Raw genomic sequence first — 23497 nt, 5'->3', positions numbered from 1 at the left:
TATGGTTTCCTCTTTAAATGTTTGATAAAATTCCCCGGGGAAGCCATCTGGCCCTGGACTCTTGTGTCTTGGGAGGTTTTTGATGACTGCTTCAATTTCCTCCCTGGTTATTGGCCTGTTCAGGTTTTCTATTTCTTCCTGTTCCAGTTTTGGTAGTTTGTGGCTTTCCAGGAATGCGTCCATTTCTCCTAGATTGCCTAATTTATTGGCATATAGCTGTTCATAATATGTTTTTAAAATCGTTTGTATTTCCTTGATGTTGGTAGTGATCTCTCCTTTCTCATTCATGATTTTATTAATTTGAGTCTTCTCTCTCTTCTTTTTAATAAGGCTGGCTAATGGTTTATCTATCTTATTAATTCTTTCAAAGAACCAACTCCTGGTTCTGTTGATCTGTTCCACAGTTCTTCTGGTCTCGATTTCGTTGAGTTCTGCTCAAATCTTTATTAACTCCCTTCTTCTCTTGGGTGTAGGATCTATTTGCTGTTTTTTCTCTAGCTCCTTTATGTGTAAGGTTAGCTTTTGTTTTTGAGTTCTTTCCAGTTTTTGAATGGATGCTTGTATTGCGATGTACTTCCCCCTCAGGACTGCTTTTGCTGCATCCCAAAGATTTTGGATGGTTGTATCTTCATTTTCATTAGTTTCCATGAATGTTTTTAATTCTTCCTTAATTTCCTGGTTGACCCTTTCATCTTTTAGCAGGATGGTCCTTAACCTCCACGTGTTTGAGGTCCTTCCAAACTTCTTGTTGTGATTTAGTTCTAATTTCAAGGCATTATGGTCTGAGAATATGCAGGGGACGATCCCAATCTTTTGGTATCGGTTCAGACCCGATTTGTGACCCAGTGTGTGGTCTATTCTGGAGAAAGTTCCATGTGCACTTGAGAAGAATGTGTATTCAGTTGAGTTTGGATGTGAAGTTCTGTAGATATCTGTGAAATCCATCTGGTCCAGTGTATCATTTAAAGCTCTCGTTTCTTTGGAGATGTTGTGCTTAGAAGACCTATCGAGTATAGAAAGAGCTAGATTGAAGTCACCAAGTATAAGTGTATTATTATCTAAGTATTTCTTCACTTTGGTTAATAATTGATTGATATATTTGGCAGCTCCCACATTCGGGGCATATATATTGAGGATTGTTAAGTCCTCTTGTTGAATAGATCCTTTAAGTATGATATAGTGTCCCTCTTCATCTCTCACTACAGTCTTTGGGGTAAATTTTAGTTTATCTGATATAAGGATGGCTACCCCTGCTTTCTTTTGAGGACCATTCGAATGGTAAATGGTTCTCCAACCTTTTATTTTCAGGCTGTAGGTGTCCTTCTGTCTAAAATGAGTCTCTTGTAGACAGCAAATAGATGGGTCCTGCTTTTTTATCCAGTCTGAAACCCTGCGCCTTTTGATGGGGTCATTAAGCCCGTTCACATTCAGAGTTACTATTGAGAGATATGAATTTAGTGTCATCATGATAACTATTCAGTCCTTGTTTTTGTGGAATGTTCCACTGAACTTCTTCTTAAAGGGGAATTTTAAGAGTCCCCTTAAAATTTCTTGCAGAGCTGGTTTGGAGGTCACATATTCTTTTAGTTGCTGCCTGTCTTGGAAGCTCTTTATCTCTCCTTCCATTTTAAATGAGAGCCTTGCTGGATAAAGTATTCTTGGTTGCATGTTCTTCTCATTTAGGACCCTGAATATATCCTGCCAGCCCTTTCTGGCCTGCCAGATCTCTGTGGAGAGGTCTGCTGTTACCCTAATACTCCTCCCCATAAAAGTCAGGGATTTCTTGTCTCTTGCTGCTTTAAGGATCTTCTCTTTGTCTTTGGAATTTGCAAGCTTCACTATTAAATGTCGAGGTGTTGAACGGTTTTTATTGATTTTAGGGGGGGATCTTCTATTTCCTGGATCTGAATGCCTGTTTCCCTTCCCAGATTAGGAAAGTTTTCAGCTAGAATTTGATCAAATACATATTCTGGCCCTCTCTCCCTTTCGGCACCCTCGGGAACACCAATTAAACGTAGGTTTTTCTTCCTCAGGCTGTCGTTTATTTCCCTTATTCTATATTCATGGTCTTTTAATTGTTTGTCTCTTTTTTCCTCAGTTTCCCTCTTTGCTATCAACTTGTCTTCTATGTCACTCACTCGTTCGTTAACCTCGTCGTTAGGACTTCTAGTTTGGATTGCATCTCATTCAATTGATTTTTAATTTCTGCTTGATTAGCTCTAAATTCTGCAGTCATGAAGTCTCTTGAGTCCTTTATGCTTTTTTCTAGAGCCTATCAGGTGTTTATTCTAATATAGATGCAAACAGCATTCTATATTTCTTCTTTTTCCTGTGTAAAAGCTCATTCAGATTGACAATGGGAAGAAACAGTCCGAGGAAAGGAAAGTTGTAGATCATGAAAAAGGATGCTGTGAATTCTCAGCAGCCTCTTACCTTCTAGGGACTATGCAAATAAAAAATAATGGTTAGGATCACCTGGGTGGTTCAGTCAGTTGAGTCCCAACCTCTTGGTTTTGGCTCAGGTCATAATCTCAGGGTCATGAGACTGAGCCCCTTGTCAGGCTTCAGGCTTAGTGCAGAGTCTGCTTGAGATTCCCTCTCCCCTTGTCCTCTTTCCCTCCCCACTGCTTGCATGCTCTCTCTTTCTCTCTCTCTCTCTCTCAAATAAATAAAAAAAAAATTTTAAAGGATTGTGGTCAGACAATGTGTGAAGGGGAATTAAAGTAAAGAAGTTTCAGGTTCAGATAGTCCTGGGAGTGTATCTCATTTTTCTCACTCAGTTTTGTCATCTTGGGCAACTTAATCACCTTGAGTCTCCCTTTTCTCTTCTCCATAATGGGCATAACAAGGCTAACTAGAAAGGCTTCTATTTTTAACATGCTTCCCCAGACATGATTTTATCTAATAATTGGAGATAACACATGGTAATACGCACAGCACATGTTAGGTATTCAACAAACAGTAGAAAGTATTATTATGACACATCTAGCCCTATCTGTCTACTCATCTTTCTCTTCACACAGACAGATTCACCTCTTACCCTGCCCAACTCTAGTCTATCTTATTGGCTAACACCACGGAAGCTGTTGAGAGCCTAAAGGTTTAGAACTAGAGAAAATTATAAAACTCTGAAAAATGTATATTTCAAGAGCACCAAACCCAGGTCAGGTTCCCAAACAGGACTTGGCCTTTGTGGTAGTATCTTCTCCCACTGCACCCTCTGTCATCCCCAGACCCTATCTACCGACATTTTTTTCTCTCAGATACAGTTCTCTGAAATTATATCTGTTAAAGCACCATTCCATGTAAAAATATAAAGAATTCAGGAGGTAAAATGCTCAAGGGAAGATCATTCACATGTTAGGGTGAATGGGTTAAATCTGTGGACTTTGTTCTATCAGTTTATCTCAGAACACTGGAATTTAGGACATGTGTTTTGGAAAATCCTTTTTCTATGGTAATTTAGGAGTTTATAATCCTCCTTTATAGTTAAAGGAGTTTAAGTCTGGGTGAGGCGACTTCTTGATGGGGGTGCCAGGGAACAAGGGTATTAGGAAGTGGCATAGGGATACGGAAGTGAAGAGAAAACCAACAAATGTAATTTACAAATTACAGCCATTATTTCTCTGGTTTGCCACATGTCATATGCATACAAAGGAGAAAGAAAGTACCATTCTCTTGGTCCTCCCGCCCTCCTACTTTCTGGACCCAGACCTCAGGCTGGTACTATCATAATGAACTACTAAAGGACTGAACTGGCTATCCCAGCCCCATTTACTTCATGTTCTCTGTGGAATGCACCAAATGGCAAACTGAGAGGTTGAAAGAAACTCTTAGAGCAAACGCATTGAATTGGGGTCTTACTATGGCTTATGTTTTTCTCTTATCTGTTTAAATGAAGAGTGAAAGATAAATCATCACTTATGATGACTCCATGGTTCTGTAAACAGATCAAAATATATTTTTCCAAGTATGTTCTATTTGGTCGGTTTACCACTCCCCCCCCAACAAATTTTATTTCTGTATTAATAAGCATAATAAATCCATTTCTCCCACAAATGCCAAGCTTACTCTAGTCTGAATTAGCAAGCTTCTGCTGTAATTATAAGTGATGATCTGAAAACAATTACTCTCTTATAGTGTTTTTATTTCATTTACAAAATAACTTATAAATGCATCCTTAGGATCTGAATTAGGTTGTATGTCTCTTGGGTCATTATATTTAACTTGTCTAGCCCTACTATTATTGTATTTTTTTCTTCTCCATGAATTCTTATTACCTTTTTTTCCCCTAAATGTTTGGACATCACCATTGAAGGAACATTAGTGAAAATTGCCACAATAATAATTAATACATTTTACAGTTTACACTTTTACAACCTCATCTCATTTGATCCTCACATTAACCTCTCATAATAGGAAAGACAATAAGTTCATGTTCACTTTAAAGCAACTGAGTTTCATGGAGGCACTTGACTTTCTAAGGGTCATACAGTGTTTGCAGTGGATCCGGCCTCTTGATTCCAAGTCTCATAGTCTTGCAGGAGTAGCATTAATTACATTCTATATCAGTGGTTCTTGCATTTGGCTGTGCCTTGGAGTCATCTGGTGGGTTTTGAAAATTACTGATATCCTGGTTCCACCCCAAGGATTCTGATTTAAATGATCTGGTGTGTGCCCTGGGCACGAAAAGTTTAAAATCTCCACAGGTCAATTCTAATACACAGCTTGGGCTGAGAACCACAATACAACAAGGCATTAGATTCAGCTGTATATTTTTTTTTTCTTGCCTGTATCATGCTAAAGCGTCCTGCATCCAGAGTCTTGTTTTCAGTGACCTACCACCAGCATTTGCCCCAGAATAGCCATCCTGATGCCTTTTGTTTAGGAGTCATGCTGACCTTCTGCAAAATGTGGGAGTTGAGCTGCTCCTCAAAAGACACTAAAATTCAGATAAATGGAAAGGTTCTTTGCTTCTATAGATGCTGTGATAAGAGGTAGCAAAGGATTATGGGTACTCCAGTGAAAAGCAGCAGAAGATTATGGGAACTCCAATGAAAAGTAGCAGAGGATTATGGGAACACCAGTAAAATGTGGCAGAGGGTTATGGGTACCCTGGTGAGAGGCAGGAGGGAATTATGAGTAAGTTTAAAACCTTTAGAGACCAACAGGCTGGACCCAGATCCCAACTGAGCCATGCAAGCTGTAATGTATGGGGATTTACCTAACCTCTCAATGCCCTAGGGACCTTACTCTCAGTCCTCTTCAGTCGGGGTAGTGAGCTCATTGCTGAGGAGGCATTGGGGAGGCAGAAGGCAGGCCAAGACTGTTGGGAGAATGGGATAGTGTTGAGATGGCCGGGTCTGTGAGCCACTCAGGAAAATGACTAGAGCATAGGGTGCATCCAGCTCAGAGCCCACAGGCCTAAGTGGAGTGAGCACTGGTGCAGATGTCTGAGGAAACAGAAGTGTCAAGGAAAGCCTTGCTGGTCGGAAGGCCCCCACTGGAAATGGAAAGCCATAAACAGGAGGGAACCACACAAAGAAAACAGGACAAGATTCTAAGTTCCTGCCAAATAGTGTTGCCTGTTAACTGAGTTTGAGGCCTATGTTCCTTTCATAAGATTCAAATAATTGGCAAGTTTTAGAGCATTACTTTGCCCTTGATATAATGAAGAGCAGGCTCCAGAAAGACAGTATAAACTTGTCAGACAAGCTGTGAACAGCCAGGCCCCAGGACAGGCCTCACAAGGAACTCCTGGAACCCCTCTCAGCCCAACAAGTTCAAAACCTTTCCTTTGGAGCTGAGTTTCTAGAGTGGCCTGAACCATTCTTTGAACCACTTTAACTAGTGGGCTAGTTCTGGGTGCACAAAGCCAACTGCGTTTCATGGGCTGTCAGACCATGAAAACTGGGTAGCATCCTTACCGTGTAGCCAGAGTTAAGGCCAGAATGGTTGAGGCCCAGTGTCTATGGTGATGGGGAGAATCTACAAAGTGGTCATCTGGTCATCTGGTATCTTGGAGACAATGGCTGTGGAAAGGGTTGGATTATCTCTTTATTAGGGTAGTTGAGAGCCTTAGACATGTTTATCAACTGCTCATTATTATGTAGCTGTGTACAAGGTGGACAGTCTGCTATCCATGATTTTCTTTTCTTTTTCTTTTAAGATTTATTTATTTATTTGAGAGAGTGAGGGGAGGGGCAGAGGGAGAGAGAGAATCTCAAGCAGACTACCTGCTGAGTGTGGAGCCCAGTGTAGGGCTCAATCCAATGACTCTAAGATCATGACCTGAATCAAAACCAAGAGTCAAAGGCTTAAGCAACTGAGCCATCCAGGTGCCCCTGCTATCCATGATTTTCTAAAGGAAGATTTGTGTGACATGTGAAGGTCAGTCATGGTGTAGAGATGAACTGGGTAGTTAGCAAGTCTTTGGCACTCCAAAGGAGGGAAGTTATCTCCCATATTGAGCCACTGTACTTTGTATGTGACAGGTAACCAAGAGGCTTTAACAAGGCCACATTGCCCATGAATAGCAGACTTGGAAGAGGAAACCAGTTCCTTAGCTAGTTTTCTATTTTCTCCCTCCCGGGAGACAGAAGGTTACTTAGCACTAAGATGACTGTAGATGATCTAGAAGATGGACTATTTGTTGGAATAAGGTGGAAGACCTGTACCAGAGGTGTTTGTCTCAGGAGCCATGACTTGCCCACTTCATTATTCTTCAATTGCACATGATTTTGCACAAGAAGTGTATATTTTGATGCATATACATAGTGACTTTTCTGATTACCTTTTAGGATCATGCTTATTTCTTGCTAATGTACCTGAATTCCCTTTCCTCACTTACCAAGAGGAATCATCTGGCAGGGTTACAGGTGTCTTCACCAGACAGCTCTTTGCTTCACCGCTCTGACTGTGGCTCAGAATGGCTTGTCAGAATGTACATCCCACTCGATGACAAAGAAGCACCTCAAGTGAGAGCTTCCTGCTGTGTTCAGGGGTTAGGGATAAAAATAATAGTTTTAATGTCAAAAAGCACACCAGGACAATGTTTCTGGGAAAATATCTTCAGTAATCTTCAGTCAGATCCTACTCTATGCACTGAGTTTTGCCTGTCTGGAGGGAGCAGGTATTATGTAAATTGTGCTAGAAAAAATGTGATATTCTTGCTTTATCCTTAAGTCCCATTTAGGTGCAAATAGGTGAGGATTTTCTCTGATCTGACATGAATCCCCAGGAGAATTAACTATATAATCCATCTTTGACTTTCAGAAGTATAACTAATGCACCTCATTAGAGCTCTTCTTTTAGGTAACCCCAGGAAGGAAGTAGGTGGGAAGAATAGAGTACCTTGATTAGGAGTGGGTCTGTGAGTCTCCAGAAATTCCCAGGACATTTTAGGATAGATAACTTCATGGCTTAAACATTGATGTGTTCTGTGAGATGCATGTGGTGGGCATGTCAGTTAAAGGCTAAGCATGCAAAATCTCATTTTCTAGGAGTGGAAATCAATTTAATGATGCTTTTATTGTCTATGCAAATATTCTATCATTCCATTGCTTTATGCTTCTGATAGCACAATACTTTTTTAAAAAATACTTTGCTGTTGAAAGTACTTAAGAATATTTAAGTAGTTCAGTATTAATATTACGCACAGTGTCATTAGGGGTAAAACGAGGTGATACCATCCTCATTGAATCTCATCATATTCGACAACATTGGACATTCACTGAGTGCCTTCTGTGTTGTGCAGGGCATGGTGATGGGTTATAATGTGTAAAATGTTGTTCCTGCCCCTGATGGTCTTGAATTATAATTGGAAGCTGGCAAACTACTTGCAGTGTCTTTTACCAAACTTAGAATGACACATTGTCTTCTCCATATGAGCTATTTATTGTTCTTGTTGCTGTTATTATTATTATTATTATTACTTTTTTACTATTTCATTTAAACACTTAGAGAATTCCTTCCTTGCAGAGGCAATTGCCTCCCAAGTCACTGGAGTTTAACAAACACAGAAGATACTTAAGTTTCTGCCAGCAATAGTCAAAAAATATCTATAGTATTGGCCATATTTTCTGAAACAAAAACGTGGACATATTAGTTATATGACAATGTATATTTATAGGGACGATGAGAGAGTAAATTTTAAATTGCTTGAATTTACTTAAAATTAAAATGTCCAGGAATCTCAGACATGTGGTTGTTGTAGACATATATAAAGGTAACAGTAATATAGCACCCCTCATACCACTAGCTAATTAATGACTGAATGGTTCCTTCTGGGATGGCCATTGCTCAGTTCATGAGCTCAGCTGCCCTCTGGAGGCTCTCTGGATCCCCTGTCCTGTAAATTCTTTTAAAAATAGGCAAGGGCACCTGGGTAACTGTTAAACATCTGACTCTTGATTTGCTTAGGTCATGATCTCAGGATTCAGGAATCCAGCCCCAAGTCAGGCTGCTTGCTCAGCAGGGAGTCTGCTTGAGATTCTCTTTCCTTCCCCCTGGCTCCCACATACATGAACTCGCTGTCTCTCTCTCTCTCTCCCTCTGAAATAAATAAATTTAAAAAAAAAAAAAAAAAAAAGCAAGGGCAAGCAGGGGCAAAGGAGGAAGAGAAAGATTGAGTGCAAACTTTGACATTAACTTATGAGTTATTGTTAATGACCTCCAAGCGTTTAAGTGCAACCATCAGCCACTGAAATTTCTCATCCACAGGACACTGACTGTTGCTGGTTTCTTTATGCATAAGTTACACTCAGACAACCATCCAGGGACTCTGAGCATGTAATTTCTGTTGCTAATCTTCTTAGATGTCCAGCCATCTGGAGCATACCTTTAATGAAAATTATGGCTCAGTTTTTACACCATTCTGTTCCACAGTGGAGTTTTCCTTTATGTAAAGTAGCTTTAAAATTTAACTTTTTTTTTTAAAGGAAATAAAGGTGGTTGATAGATGAAACAGACAATAAAAGCATCATCTGAAAATTTATTAATGTAACTTCACAGAGCTGTTCAATATGGAAGATAGTTGGCAATATTGAAGAGTGTTTTGAGTGAAGAATAATGTGGAGTAGATATGAATTGATATGCCAGTGGTCGTGGGTTCATATCAGAGACATAAAGAAAACACTTTGTTCTCTTATCCATCATACACATTTAATCTTGGGGATTTTGCTGTATGCTTATTTCACTTTGTAAGTCAAATCCAGGGATGAAAAAGAAGACTTTTATATGTTTTTCCTGACAGTAGTAATGTTAAACTGTGAAGAAATTGGGATGTTCTTTTAAAATCCTGTGATTTATATGACGCTATTTTTCCCCCTTTAAAATTTAGTATGCTGGTACTGAACAAAAGCTGCTAGCAATCCCTGGGAATGTTGTTATGGTGTTTGCTGAAGTACTATCTAAAGTGACAATATATTCGGTGCACCATCCCCACCACCAGAAAACAAATGAGTAAATAAATCACAGAAGCTGAAGGTACCAGGGCGCACTGGGGTGGCTGTCAGCCAGACGACTGGCCTCTACATTTCCATTTAGCTTGTATTCCAGTGTGTGTTTAGGTTTTGAACTAATTTAATCATCATTAACTATGAAAGTGCTGGTGGTTTGTTAAAACCATTCTGCTGATAGTCATCTGAGGCCAGACCTGACATCTCTGATAAAATCATCCACTCCCTGGAAGAATGGCCTGGGAGCCTTGGAAGAGATGCCATCAGCAGCCTGGTTCACAGGTAAAGATCGCTGATTCTCAGATAAAATTACTATTAAGGATAAATCTATAGGGGCATGAGAAAGTCTAAAAGAAATAACATGAGTCTGTGGAAAGAGCATGACATTTGAAATCAGAAGGGCATTTAAATCTGGCTCTCCCGCTTACTGTTAATAACCTATCAGAACCTGTTTTCTTGTCTATATAGAGGGTCTAGACTATTTGCCCAATATCCCCATTGTTCTGAGCATGTAAAATGGTATTATAAGGTTGTTTGGTTTAACTCTGAGGTGTTTTACTGATACTAGATGTATTATGTCTTTTATATTCTGGAAGGAACTTGATGTTTCAGGCTAACATCATCCAAGTCTCTGCCTTTATGTGATCAGTCCTAAATTATAGCTTTTTGTGTTTTCACTATTAATTAATAAGTGAATTTCATGCATGGTTGGTTATTCAAAATGAAATAATTCTAATCCAACTTCTACAACTGTCTAGCTTTTCTAAGTTGGATAGTTTGATGTCTCTTCACATTCTCCGTGGTTTCATTTTGCCATCTTCAAGTTAGAAATTTACATGTACCTGAGGTGGGTTGGTTAGTTTTTCTTTTCTTTCTTTTCTTTTCTTTTTTTTCTTTTCTTTTCTTTTCTTTTCTTTTCTTTTCTTTTCTTTTCTTTTCTTTTCTTTTCTTTTCTCTTTTCTTTTCTTTTCTTTCTTTCTTTCTTTCTTTCTTTCTTTCTTTCTTTCTTTCTTTCTTTCTTTCTTTTCCTTTCCCTCTTTTCTTTTACTTTTTGCTTTTTTGGGCCTCTGTGCGTGTGTGGTTTTTTTTGAGCAGGGCTAAGACATAAGGGTAGTCCCCAACAGAAAATGAGAGAATAACACAATAAAACTGTCAATAACATCCATACAGTGTAGTCTGCATGTTTGTTTTGTGTTGATCAACAGAGTTAAAAATAATAAGTGATTTTTATCAGAGATGAGTGATTTTTAAAAAATTTTCCTAAAGCCTTGGGACCAGAAGATACTTGAAACTGTTCCTCCCACTACTGTTGGTTGGGCATGATTTCCTGTGCGTGTTAGAAGCATTTTTCCCTAAACTCTGTTGCTACTGCTCTCCAGGCCTTTCCTGTTTCTTATAGGTAGGGAATGGAATGTGCTAAATGTAAAGGTTTCATTAGGTGACTTCTGTCTTAGGGCCCAAGAGTGGTACACAGCAAGAAGAGGAAAGGTTTTTTTTTCAAGGGAAAAAAGAGAGAGAGAGAGAGAGAGAGAGACATGCATGCTGGAAAAGAAGCACAAAGATTTTATGAGGCAGGGTATCTTCTGGATCTAATGTAAATGGTATTCTGTATTAAAGTCTCTCAACTTCATCACTGTTTTAAATATTTATCCTTCCAAGCTCAGTTTTTATAGATGATCCAAATCATAGAAATTTAAAGCTAGAAGACACCTTTGGATTAGTCTATTTCCGTACATTTTATTCACAGATGAAGAAGTCGAGGGACAAAGAAATTATGTGACTTGACTAAAATCGCACAGCTGGTTAGCAGCAGAGCTAGGACTGGAATGTAGATTTCTTATTTCTACTAGTTATGAAATTTGGTAAAAAGGGCCTGTGTTCCCACACTGGATCAGAATAAATCACAGTAGGCTGGAACTTAATGGCTCTCAAGAAATGGTTGAGGTCGACTCTCCTTTTTCCTGTCAAATAAAATACCAACACATGTATGAACATGACAAACACTTCCTTTTCCCTCTGCTCTGATTTGGGGTCCTTCAGTCATTATTAAGGTCTTGAGTTGACCTAGTGTCGCTTTCCTAGAGATGGGGTGGAAGACAGCAGGGCCACCATGTTGAGGTCAAGCCTTTGCACCACAACCAGGCAACCACACACCCTGTGGGATTGAAGGTAGGGAGGAAGCAAGAATGTTTAAACTAATTGTATCACGTATCTTAATATAGAAAATGGGGGGGGCAACTGTGTGGCTCAGTTGGTTAAGCGGCCAACTCTTGATTTCCACTCACATCATGATCTCAGGGTCCTGGGATGGAGCCCTACAACATCAGGCTTCACACTCAGCAGGGAGTCTGCTTGAGATTCTCTCTCTCTCTCTGCTTCTGCCCCTCTGCTGACTCGTTCTCTCTCTCTCTCTCTCTCTCTCTCTCTCTCTCTGAAATAAATTTTAAAAATATTAAAAAAGAGAAAAGAAATTTTAAACTTGTGACAACCAGCTGCCACTTTTCTACTTCACGTAGGACACTAATGGACAGATTTCTCCTTTTTAATACAAACAAGAAGCAAGCACACATTATTTTTAAATTAGAAAAGCTTTCCCAGCAGGAGAGTTGTTTCCCTTTCATATTGCACATATAGAACTTATATCTTGGAAAGTTAGTATCTCTTGCTGTGGAAGCCATGAAAAGTAGCTATAAACTATTAATACCGTCCATGAGAAGGAACAATCATAACATGGTAGTCACTGGCATTTCAGAACTCAGAAATTTCCCAAGGACATCTCATTACACTAAGACAGAGTGGTTTCTATTATAGGTTAATATCTGACATCTATTACTGAAGTAGTATTTAGCAAGTTATGGGTGAATATGTCCCAGTTGGCCTGGTTTATACCTACTATCACCTACTATGAATAGCCACCCTCCCCCTTTAGTCTCCAGGGGGAAGTGTCCATTTTACATATTAATTATAAGAATTAAGTATGCAACCTCAAAAGCTTATCTGAAGTAAGTCATTTATGTTTTATTCCGAAGCATCTTTGTCTAGAGGCCCTTAGACTTAAGCATGGATTAGAATTACCTGGGATGTTCTCTAAAATTAAAGATTCCTGGATCCACCACTAGGTATTGTGATTCACTAAGGCCTGAGTTGGCCAAAGTATCTGCATTTTAAGCAAGCAACACTTCTTCCTTGCCTCTGCTACTTTGACTCTGATGCCAATTGCTGTTGGACCACTATATGAACAACATTGACCTCAGGAAGTATTAGTTATTTGTCATTGTTGGGGCACTGCATACAAAAGAATCAAAATTACAAGATGATTTGCAAACTATAAGGTCTCATGTTGTGGGATTGTCATTTTAATCATTGTTCGGTCAACTCCTACTTAGATTATTGCCGTAGTATCTTATTTTCCCCACATCTGTGTTAACCTCCCCCCAATCCATCCTCCACAGAGTACCACAGAGGTGTTCTAGAACACAAATCTACCCTGTCACCTCTTCCACACACACATATGCATGTGTGCACTTGAAAACAGTCAATGACTTCCCAGTGCCCTTAGGGTACAGGTAAAATTTCTTGACTTGTATCCTGGCCCTGTCAGCCCATCCAGCTTCATTTCACTCCCCAGCTACACAGACCTCCTTTCAGACTTCTTAAATTGTCCTCTCTTCTTCCCACCTCATGCTCATTTCCTGTTTAACTCCCATGCTTTCCTGGCCTTTCTTTTTCATCTCCTATTATTGATTCTTGAAGCAGCCGAAGACTTATCTGCACAACACATATAACAGTGTTATTTTATGCTGGCTTGTGGCATTTTGATTAACTGTGTCCTTCCACAAAACTCTAAGCTCCATGAGAACAGGAGCCACCTGTGTGGGTTTTTTTTTTTTTTCCACCTTTGTTCCCCAGACATCTTCTACAGTGCCTGGCACATAAGAGCTGCTCAGTAAATGTTTATTGGATGGATGGATTAATTAATTAGTTATAAAGTAAGGTGACCACATGAAACCCTCCTTGATTGCCCCTGTGTGCTAGGTTGGGGGAGGGACGCTAGTGACCAAAAGATGAACAAGATACTTTTGGGGGAGGGCACTATGATCATTTTCTTCCACAATGTCTTTGAGTGAACAGTCACTGGCCATCAGTGAAGAGCTATACTGTGTGCTCTCTACTCCTTGGACTCTCATCAGTCTGAGACGAACTGATGCAACCCAGAGCTTTGGGTTGATTGATATTATTTTACATAGGCCTGATGATGCTGACTAGCTGAGAACAAAAGATGAGGGCTCCCCCAAAGGTGAATCATTACTGTGGTAACCACTTAGAGAAACTTATAGCTCTAAGGATTGCTTTATGTACTGACAAGGCAAAGTTTGATTTAAACCCTTGGATACTAACTGAGCTCCTAAATCTTTAGCTTCCTGCGTCCTGGCTGGTATTTGTTGAGGCAAACAAGCTTATGGTCCCAACCATATATGAAATATGTGGGGAGTGAGAGTTGTTTGTGTGGTGGCCTCACTTTTATAGAATTCACTGCTGATTAAAGTCCCTAAAGAACTAAAACATGAAAACAGGTCACCTCTGGAATCAACTTATTCTGCTCACAGCTTGGCATCTTTGGGCATAGACTTGGCTTATTTTTCTTGTTTCTCTTGTGGAAGTTCAAGAGGAGGATATATTTTATTTAAAACCACATGTTTCTGTTCTCTTATCTTATTCTCTCTTTTACCATGTGCATCATAGATGATTATTTAGCAAAAGAACTAAAATAAAATCTCTGATTGAAATGAGTTATTTACATGTGGATAAAATACATGTACTTGTTTTTTCACAAAAATAGTTTCATGCTTTTGTGAATATAAATCCAACAGCTATTCTTTCTGAAATGGACAGTAGTCATCTGTCAATGGGATATAGCCATATTTCCAGTTCTTTTAGATTTTTCTCTTTTACCACTTTCTCTTTGCTTATTTTTCTCTTGCTCACCTACTTACTTAATATACGTCCTTTCTACCTCCCTCTTTCTCTTTATTACATTATACTCTAACACTCTCACTGGCAAGTGATTAAGGAAGCAAGAGTGAAGAAAAGGACAGGACAGATTGCTTTACCTTCTGGTTTCAGGGCATTTTGCAATGTAGAACACAGCAAAGTATGCTTTTAGGACAGCGACTGGTCTGAGCAGCATGCAGATGTGGCTTTCTTTCTTGGGCAGTGTCACATAAGAACTGTCACAAGCCTCCTCTCTGCCTGTAATAGACGATGGCAGTTCTCTGCCCATACCCCAGAACATCTAGAGTGCTTGTGTGACTTCCAGCTATCAGTGTCTGTGCCAGAGGGCACTTTTATGTGAGAAGTAGGCATAGCCCTATTGCCTATGGCAAGCTGGGAATGCCAGGAAACTGATATCCCAGGAAGTAGCTTCAACTATGGATTTTTATGGGCTTGGTGCATAAACATGCCAAGTCTCTTACCCCTGAGGATGGGATGATTCTGAGCCTATGTTTGGCCCCATTTTCCTGAATGTCCCATGGATTTAGCTTTAGCTGCTTAATGTCAGGCTTTAATGGCTTCCAACTCTTCCCTGGTCATTTCCCTCCTGGTGTTTCTAAAATGAACTGATTGCAGACAAATCCTTGTCCTTTAACAACTTAAGCTAGAACTGAGTGTTATACATAAGTGATGAATCACTAAATTCTATTCCTAAAACCAGCATTATGCTATATGTTAACATCTAAAATTTAAATAAAAATTTGAAAAAACAGGGACACCTGGGTTGCTCAGTGGTTGAGCATCTGCCTTTGGCTCAGGTCATGATCCCAGGATCCTGGGATTCAGTCCTGCATCAGGCTCCCTGCTTCTCCCTCTGCCTATGTCTCTGTCTCTCTCTGTGTGTCTCTCATGAATAAATAAAGAAAATCTTTAAATTTTTTTTTGAAAAAACAATGTTTAAAGAGAAAACCTATCTAAAGCAAAAAATAAGGAAATAAACCTAACTCTTTATAAAGTTACTGGTATAACCACTTTGAGAAAAATTATTATGACTTTGCAGCACTGTATTTTGACTATACTTCCAAAGACTAAAATACCTAAAAGAAGTCTTAAATTGGATTCAATAGGTTTGTATTTGTATTAATATGTTTTAAAGCTATTACAGTATTTTATATCTATGTAATATTTACTATCTGTGTTAACAATAATATCAAATAAGTAATTACAAAAAAAAAAACCCCACAACTTAAGCTAGACAATAAGGAGTGATTTAGAAACACTAACTCGAGGATTAAGCTGTAAAGTGATATTTTTCAGGTGACCGCATTTGAAAAACCTTGACTTTTTCATCAGCGCCCTTCAGCCTCAGCCCCCTCTGCTTTGGAGGTCTCCTCTTCAACATTCTCACCTGTGCTGCACCTCTTCTCAAACAACTCAGTTTTCTAGATCTTGAGAAAGGTTTCCACTTATCTCTGTAATGCCCTTTGGCTACATTTCATTCTGTCACCTTCTCTTCCTGCCAGACTTTCAAATAAGCATCTAAGAAAATTGCCTCTATTTTCTCTTTTTTTCACTTTTTGCTTAACTACTGACAATGTGGGGTATCATCATCACGCTTTAGCTCTCCAGTCCCCTCTAATAACCTTCGTATTACAAAATGTAGAGGCTCTTTTTCTGTTCTCTTGCCATCTCTATCACCATTGAACATATTGATGACATCTTTCCTAAAAATTGTGTCTTGAGTAATTGAATTTTTAGAACTTCAGCCATGGAAGGGGCAGTTAGTCCAACCCCTTAATTTTACATCTGTGGGGAAACTGAGAATGAAAAAGGTTGAATGACTGGCCCAGCAAGGTGCAACAGTGTAAAAGCTGAGCTTTGAAGCCATGGCTTCTAACCTTCCATCCCATATGAAAACTGTTTAAGTAAGCCTTTGTCCAAAAACTTCACAGTGTTCCTAATTTTTATTTCTTTTTGTATAAAGGCATCCCCACTGGGCTCCTAGCTCCTTCCCTCCACAGCCCATTCTCCATTATGGCAGTCAGGATGATGCTTCTAAAATGTAAACCAGAACCTGTCACTTCCCTGATTAGCCTCCAATTGGCAGTTGGAATAAGATCCAAATGCCTTTTCATGCCCTGCAAGACATGAAAAGTTCTAGCTCTCTCTCTCTCTCTGGTCACATTTCCTGCTATTCTTGCTCTTACAGTGACTGTGCTCCCTCACAGGGACTCCCTTCTAGCTGGCCAGCAAGGAAGGCTTAGCCCTGCCTCTAAGCACTGGCTTTGCTCTCACTTGTTTGTACTGGTTTTATCCCAGGCCATTGCTTGAAAGCTTCCTCCTCCTCATTTGGTCTCCACTCCAATGGCCATGTCCTCTTAAACTGATGCACCTTACACTGATGTCACCATATCTAACTTTTTCTTTAGACACATCATTGACCATCATATCATGCTACTTTATTTTCTTTATAGCATTTACCGCTAGTTTACAATTACATAACTTCCTGATATGACTTGGAGTTCAGCATGTTTCCCATCATTAGAATATAAAATTCATGGAGGATAGGAACTTTGTCTTGTTGGCCATATCTCCAGTACCCAGGACAGCAAGTGGCCAGTAGTCCACACTCAATAAACATCCATAAGATGGACAAATCAATGTATGAATCATGTCTGAATTTTTCTCATTCCCCAGAATCCTTTCTCTTTTACTTTACAATCCTGTACTCAGCTACTCTCTCAATATGTGTGTGTGTGTGTGTGTGTGTGTGTGTGTGTGTGTGTGTGTTATCATCAAACTGGTTTTCTCATTAACCAATAAGGACAAAACCTATTCCTCACTGAAAGCCTTTGTTTCAGTTTTCTCTTCAACTAAAAATCCCACTGTTTGCCTCTTTAACTATTAAAGTTGTATCACTGTATCAAAGTGTAAGTCATGTTACATTTCCATGAAATCACATCCCACATCCCTCATTGATTGCCCATTCTTCAAACTATGTAAAATCAACCATGCATGTTATGCAATCTAAACACTCACATATAATCTATATCATCTTGAATTGTTTCCAGTTGTTTTATATATTATTTAGGCACTGTGCCTAGACACTTTAACTGTGTGTGTGCTGGTGTGTACGTTTGTACAGTCAATCCTCATAATGTTTCTAGATTTTATATTTTTGAATTCACCTACTGCCTAAAATTTGTTTACAATCAAATTGTACTTTGATGATAAATCAGACATTCACAGAGCGGTGAAAACTTTGAGTGACCTGATATGCAGGTTCCCAGCTGAGATCAAACAAGGCACTACTCTTCTTATTTTTGACCTTCTACAATAAACGAGTGTCCTTTGGCATTCTATTTAGTGCCACATCTTTCATATTTTATGCTTTTTATTAGTGATTTAAGTGTTTAAAATGGCCTCCAAGTATATTGCTAAAATGCTGTCTAGTGTTCCTAAGGGCAAGAAGACTATGATGTGCCTTATGGAGAAAACAGATGTTAGATAACTGTGCAGGTATGCGTTATAGGACTATAGGCTGTTAGTTCAATGTTAATGAATTAATAGTATATATTAAATAATGTGCCTTTAAATAGAAACACTCATAAAACAAGATTGTGTATTGATTAGTTATGGAAATGTTGCCTACAGGAACCTAACCCTGTATTTCCCCTAGGATTAGTATTTACTAATTCAGTGTTCATAACAACTTTATAGAATAGAATTACCAGAAATAATGAGAATTGACTGTATATATGTGAATGCTATATTTGTTGGCATTAACCTCACCAACGTATTTAGAAGACAAAGAAACCAAGAGTTATTGAAATTTAGTAGTTTGCCCAAGATATTTCCTAAGCTGGTAAATGGTAGATATGGAACCCAATTGTCATACTCCAAAGTCTTTTGGCTTCTCATTTACCACAACAGTAGCTCTTGTTTGTTTTAATTAGCTATAGAGCCCTAATTACTAGAAGAATGGGAAGAAGGAAGAGAAAATACAAATAGAATTGCCTGAAAGAGCAGTGAAAAACCATAATTCATACAGAGACATAGATGTAGATGATATTTAAAAAAAACAACTTGCTTTACAATCCCAGTTAAGTGTTTAATTACAATCTCAAATCTTAAAGAAATAAAAGGACCTCTTCACTTCCAAGTTGATTAACTCTACATGCTTCGTGTTCCTTATCGTAGAAATGAAAGTCTACGAGTGACAAGTGACCAGAACTTAAAGAATCAAATTCATAAAAATACTTTAAATGACATGGATGTTTGTCCTGACCTGAGGATGTCTACCTTAAACTTGCATGACCTGAGCTGAAGCCATATGTGCTATAGAAGTGAACAAAGCTGCACGTTATATGTGGTTAGACATAGGCCTGATTTCATAAAGAGCTATCACCTTCCTAACCAATTGTGCATTTCTATAGAAACATGACAAGAGAAATTATAGCTTGGAATCTACATAAAACACATTAACATGGGTCGAGTTACTATGTGGCCTCCAGGTGTGTGTATGTATGTATCTATCTATTGATCTATATTTATACATATATGCATACAGATTAAGAACTGTTTTTACATATTTTATAATTTATTTTTAAAAATAAGCTAAACATTTTTGTAACTTCAAAGCACTTTTGTGAACGCAGTTTGAAAACCTGACTTTTCCCCTCTAAGTAGATTTTATAGGGCCTAGAGATGAAGAAGCCTAGTTTTTGTGCTTCCTATTTGCAAATGATCTTAGTTTAGTGCTAAATAAAAAGAAATCTCTCATCATTGATAATCCAGTTTAGCCCACATGGTTGACAATTAGCTGTATTAAGACGGTGATTTCTGCAGTGTCTGGGTTAGAATTCAATAGTGTGATGGAATGATGTCACCTGGTTCTGTAGTACAAGGGTCTTAATATATGTACAGAATGGATGAGATTTTTTATCATATGATATTCTCTTGACATTTCTTTTTCCCTTGAAAACAAGAGGCAATCATAAGGCTCAAATTAACACTTCTCAACTTCCAAAAGCTGCCAGAGATAAGGTTGAGTGAGGAGCTTCCAACAGGGAGGAAAGACAAGATAACGGCATTTTATGTCTGCCTCAAAGCTATACTACAAATCCTGGAGTGTTAGAAAAGGAACTAAAGGGTCCTTAAGAGCTGTGTCATCAAGCCAAAGGAACTAATTGGTTTCAGCTTAGAATTCTGAAATCACTCTCATTTCAATATTTCATGATATTTTATTTTCCCTTAGAATAATTAAATAGTTGCATGTCCAGTGACTTTAACGATCCTCTTTTGAGGAGCTAAGCTCTTCACAAATCAAGGTATCAAGGTTGATTTGTTTTTTTTCCCAGTTAGCATATAGCTGAATTCCATGGTGCAGATCAAAATGGATTACCCACAGTTTCACCTAAGATTTTGTTGGCTGGGTCAACTTCTCCAACAGGGCAGAGAACTTTTGCATTCAGAGGTATTGACCCAGTGGCTTTGTCCTGCCAGGATTCATTAATTTATCTATTGTGTTTTACTAATATAGCACCACTGAGAATTTCATTAGCAAAATCTTCTCTACCTCAGCCCCCAAAAGAATGCAAAAGCAATAGAGAGGTTCCAAACTTTTTAGCCTTAGACTCTTGCTTGTTTTTCAGTGGAGATTATTGAAAACAATAATTCTTTCTTGCTTCAGGAAAAGCTGTCAGAGGAAGAGAGAAAACACAAGGAAACTTTGGAAGGTCTTCACATGGTGGTGGATGAGGATTCAAGGAGTGAAAGCAGTAGTGCAGATGAGGGGAAAGAAAACACCAAATTCCTGTTGGAAAGACTGAAAGCTCTAGAGGTAAGAAATGAAACAATTTTACATATTTAAAGAAAAATGACAGTGCTCTGCTTCTTTGATAGACATTGGTTTTAGGGAGTGTAAGTTTTCCTTTCTCAGTTCACCTAGACAAATAGGATTCTAGTATCTCCCATTATGATTCATTTGTCATTGGTGAGCAAAAAGTTAAAATTTGTAGCATTGAGAGTCTTGACCTAGTGATTCTGATTGCAATGTCTTAACAAGTGTACCTAGGACAATAATTCATTTTAAATTCAGTTTGGCCCTCAAAATGGATCAGTACTCCTAAAATTACATGCTTTATGAGGGAAGTGCTCTGTGGTATTTCACTTTGTTTTTCCAATACCTGATATAATGAATAATTGAATGAAGAATAATTGTAAAACCAATACTCTATAAAGATGACTGCAAAAAAATCAAACTCTTAAGTATTCAAAGCATTTCCAAAAAAAAAAAAACAAAAACAAAAACAAAAACAAACCTGTGCAGAAGTTCAACATGTAAAACATAAAACAAGTAGAGGTGAAGCTGAGCTAAGGGTACTTTAAGGAGCAGCCACCACAGTCTCCAGAATAATCTGGAACCACTGGTCTTTTACTTAGTGGCCTTTGACATCACTGCACATGCTAATTCCTGAATTTTTTATTTTATTTTTTTAAGTTTAAAAAAATATTTTATTTAAATTAATTAACATATAATGTATTTTTGGTTTCAAAGGTAGAGTTCAATGATTCATCAGTCTTATATAACACCCAGTGTTTATTCCATATCGTGCCCTCCTTAATGCCCATCACTCAGTTACCCCATCCCCCGACCCCTTCTCCCTTCCAGAAACCCTCAGTTTGTATCCTGTGATTCAGAGTCTCTTATGGTTTATCTCCCTCTCTGATTTTCTCTTGTTTTATTTTTTCCTATCTTCTCCTATGATCCTGTTTTGTTTCTTAAATCCCACAGATGAGTGAGATCATGTAATTGTCTTTCTCCGATTGACTTATTTCACTTAGCAGGGTATCCTCTAGTTCCACCTACATGGTCGCAAATGGCAAGATTTCATTTTTTGATGGCTGAGTAGTATTCCAGTTCATAGCAGTCCTCAAAGAAAATTCCAGTTTTTAGATCTTGATTGACATCTCACATGCTGAAAGACTCAGTGAAGATGACTTTTTTAAAAGTTGGCTTAACATCTAGAATAGGGACATAGTTACTTTTAAGCCAGACTACAGTGAGTCCATCTCATCTCAACTAGGTGTAAGGGACTTTCAGCTAACATCTAAAAATAAAATTCAACAATAGAGTCAACAGAGACCTGAAAACTTAATGTGTAAAAACAAGACCCAGAGAAGTCTTGTTTTCTGTGCTTGATTACTGCAGTTCTGCCTCCAATCCACCATGCTGTCTATAGTGAGCATGCCCTTTTTATACTCATTTCCTCAGCAAAGGGAAAGCAAAGAAGTTAAGACTATGGATTTTGGAACCAGACTCCCAAGGTTTTGTTTGAATCCCAAACAAAACAGGCTTCACAAAACAGGCTCTGTGCCTCTATCTACTCAACTGCAAAAATGGACATCATAATAGTAACCTACCTTATAGGGCATTGACGTGCATGAAATGAGTTAATATTAGTACAGTGATGCCTGGCACATGGTCTCCACCATGCCCTTACTCCAAGGCTCTTGACTTCTGTTATATCATTTTTTTTCTATTTACCTGGATTTAGTAATTAATATAAGAACTATGAATGGAAAAACTGAGCTACTACACACTAGAGTGACTCAGGGTGGACAGGTTGAGCAAGTGATACCAAACATGGGGAAAAACAAACAAACAAACAAAAAAACATGGGGCTGAAGAGAAGTTAACTTAAGGAACCTCTGGCAGTGCCCACTGGGGCAAACATCCAGGAATCTTCCCTGTCCCCTCAAAAATTCTCACATTTGTGTCATTTTAAGAAAGTTACTGAGCAAGGTGGAGAAGCCTTCTTAAAGGAGACTGAGGCTGAAATCTGAGAGCTTTGAGAAAGTCATAACTTCATCTAGAGTTTGAATTACCTAGATTTAATTTAGAAATGTTTGGTAGTACAATTTCTTATTTCCCTAGAACCATGTACTTAAATTGTTAGTTTTATTCCTAATTACAGTAACAATTGCTCTTAGTTCATCTAATTGTCACTGAGACAACTTTGTGAAGAACATTTTATTTAATCAAGCTAAGAGGTATTTTAAAAATATTTTTGGCAGCTAATATTTTCTAAACCCTCATGGAGTAAAAGAGAAGCAGTATTATTTTTCCTTTCACAGAGACCTTTATACTTCAGGCAACACCTCTTGTGTCCAGCATTAGTTGCATGCAATAGATGATATATCTAAGTGCCATTAATCCCCACAATTTTAATTCACAGAAATATTTTATTTTCTAAATTAATTTCTTCTGGTCATTGTCATTGCTTGTTTCCTAAAGTTCTTTGTTCAATACTAAGTTAACTTTCTCCTTACCCACAATTCTTACTACTGTTTGAACCTGATCTTTAGTTAGCTGTTTCTTCCAAGTTCTTCAGCTACAGGGCATTTCTCCCTTGCCCCTTTCTGCAACTTCTTTCCCAACCTGACAGGGAATATGGCAGCTCTTTCCCATGTGCTTCTTCTCCCTCCGCTAAGGCCCCATCACTGGTTATGCAGGGCTCTGTGCTCTGTCCCTGAACCCCACTCATGGTCTCATTCCATGCCATTCACAGAGCTCATCAAGGTATTTTGCTAAATAAAACATTTACCTTCCAAAAAGAGCTCCAGGGCCAGTAATCAAAGTAATGATTGATATTCTCTCTCCCCACCTTCCTCTCTCTTTTGTCCTAGCAATTGTTTTCTCTCTGCACGGTACCTTGGTTTCAGTAACTTTCAGTTGTTCAGGAAGGTCAGCCATTACCCTCACCACCCAGTAACTATTTTCCCTGGGCCTAAGTGATAAGATTTGTTTAGGGTCCTGATGTCTGGTGGGGGAACCATTTGCTATATTTTATATATGTGCCATAAGGGCCACACGGTTGATATAGATGCCACATGTACATTTTCTGTAGCTTTTAAGTGCCAGGTGTAGTGTTTCCTATGTTTTCTAAAAATTTTGGTTTTCAAGACATGTGTTTAAGAAACTGCTTACTCAACTTAGTATCAAGCTCACTATTTTCAACAGCACCACCCTTTCAAAGGCCATG

At 38.5% G+C, this 23497-nt stretch overlaps 1 protein-coding gene across 12 annotated transcripts in view; it reads left to right on the top strand.

Moving 5' to 3' along the window:
• NCKAP5 (NCK associated protein 5) overlaps nt 1–23497 on the top strand; it is a 966791-nt gene that overhangs the window by 664733 nt on the left and 278561 nt on the right. For all 12 annotated transcript variants that reach the window (XM_072788976.1, XM_072788975.1, XM_072788977.1 and 9 more), the window contains one exon: nt 20143–20292. In XM_072788976.1, coding sequence (XP_072645077.1) covers nt 20143–20292 — 150 coding nt within the window. The remainder of the gene's footprint in view (nt 1–20142; nt 20293–23497) is intronic.

This window comes from Canis lupus, chromosome 20, assembly GCF_048164855.1.
Source record: "Canis lupus baileyi chromosome 20, mCanLup2.hap1, whole genome shotgun sequence".
Classification (NCBI taxonomy): domain Eukaryota; kingdom Metazoa; phylum Chordata; class Mammalia; order Carnivora; family Canidae; genus Canis; species Canis lupus.
This window is presented reverse-complemented; position numbering and strand designations above follow the sequence as displayed.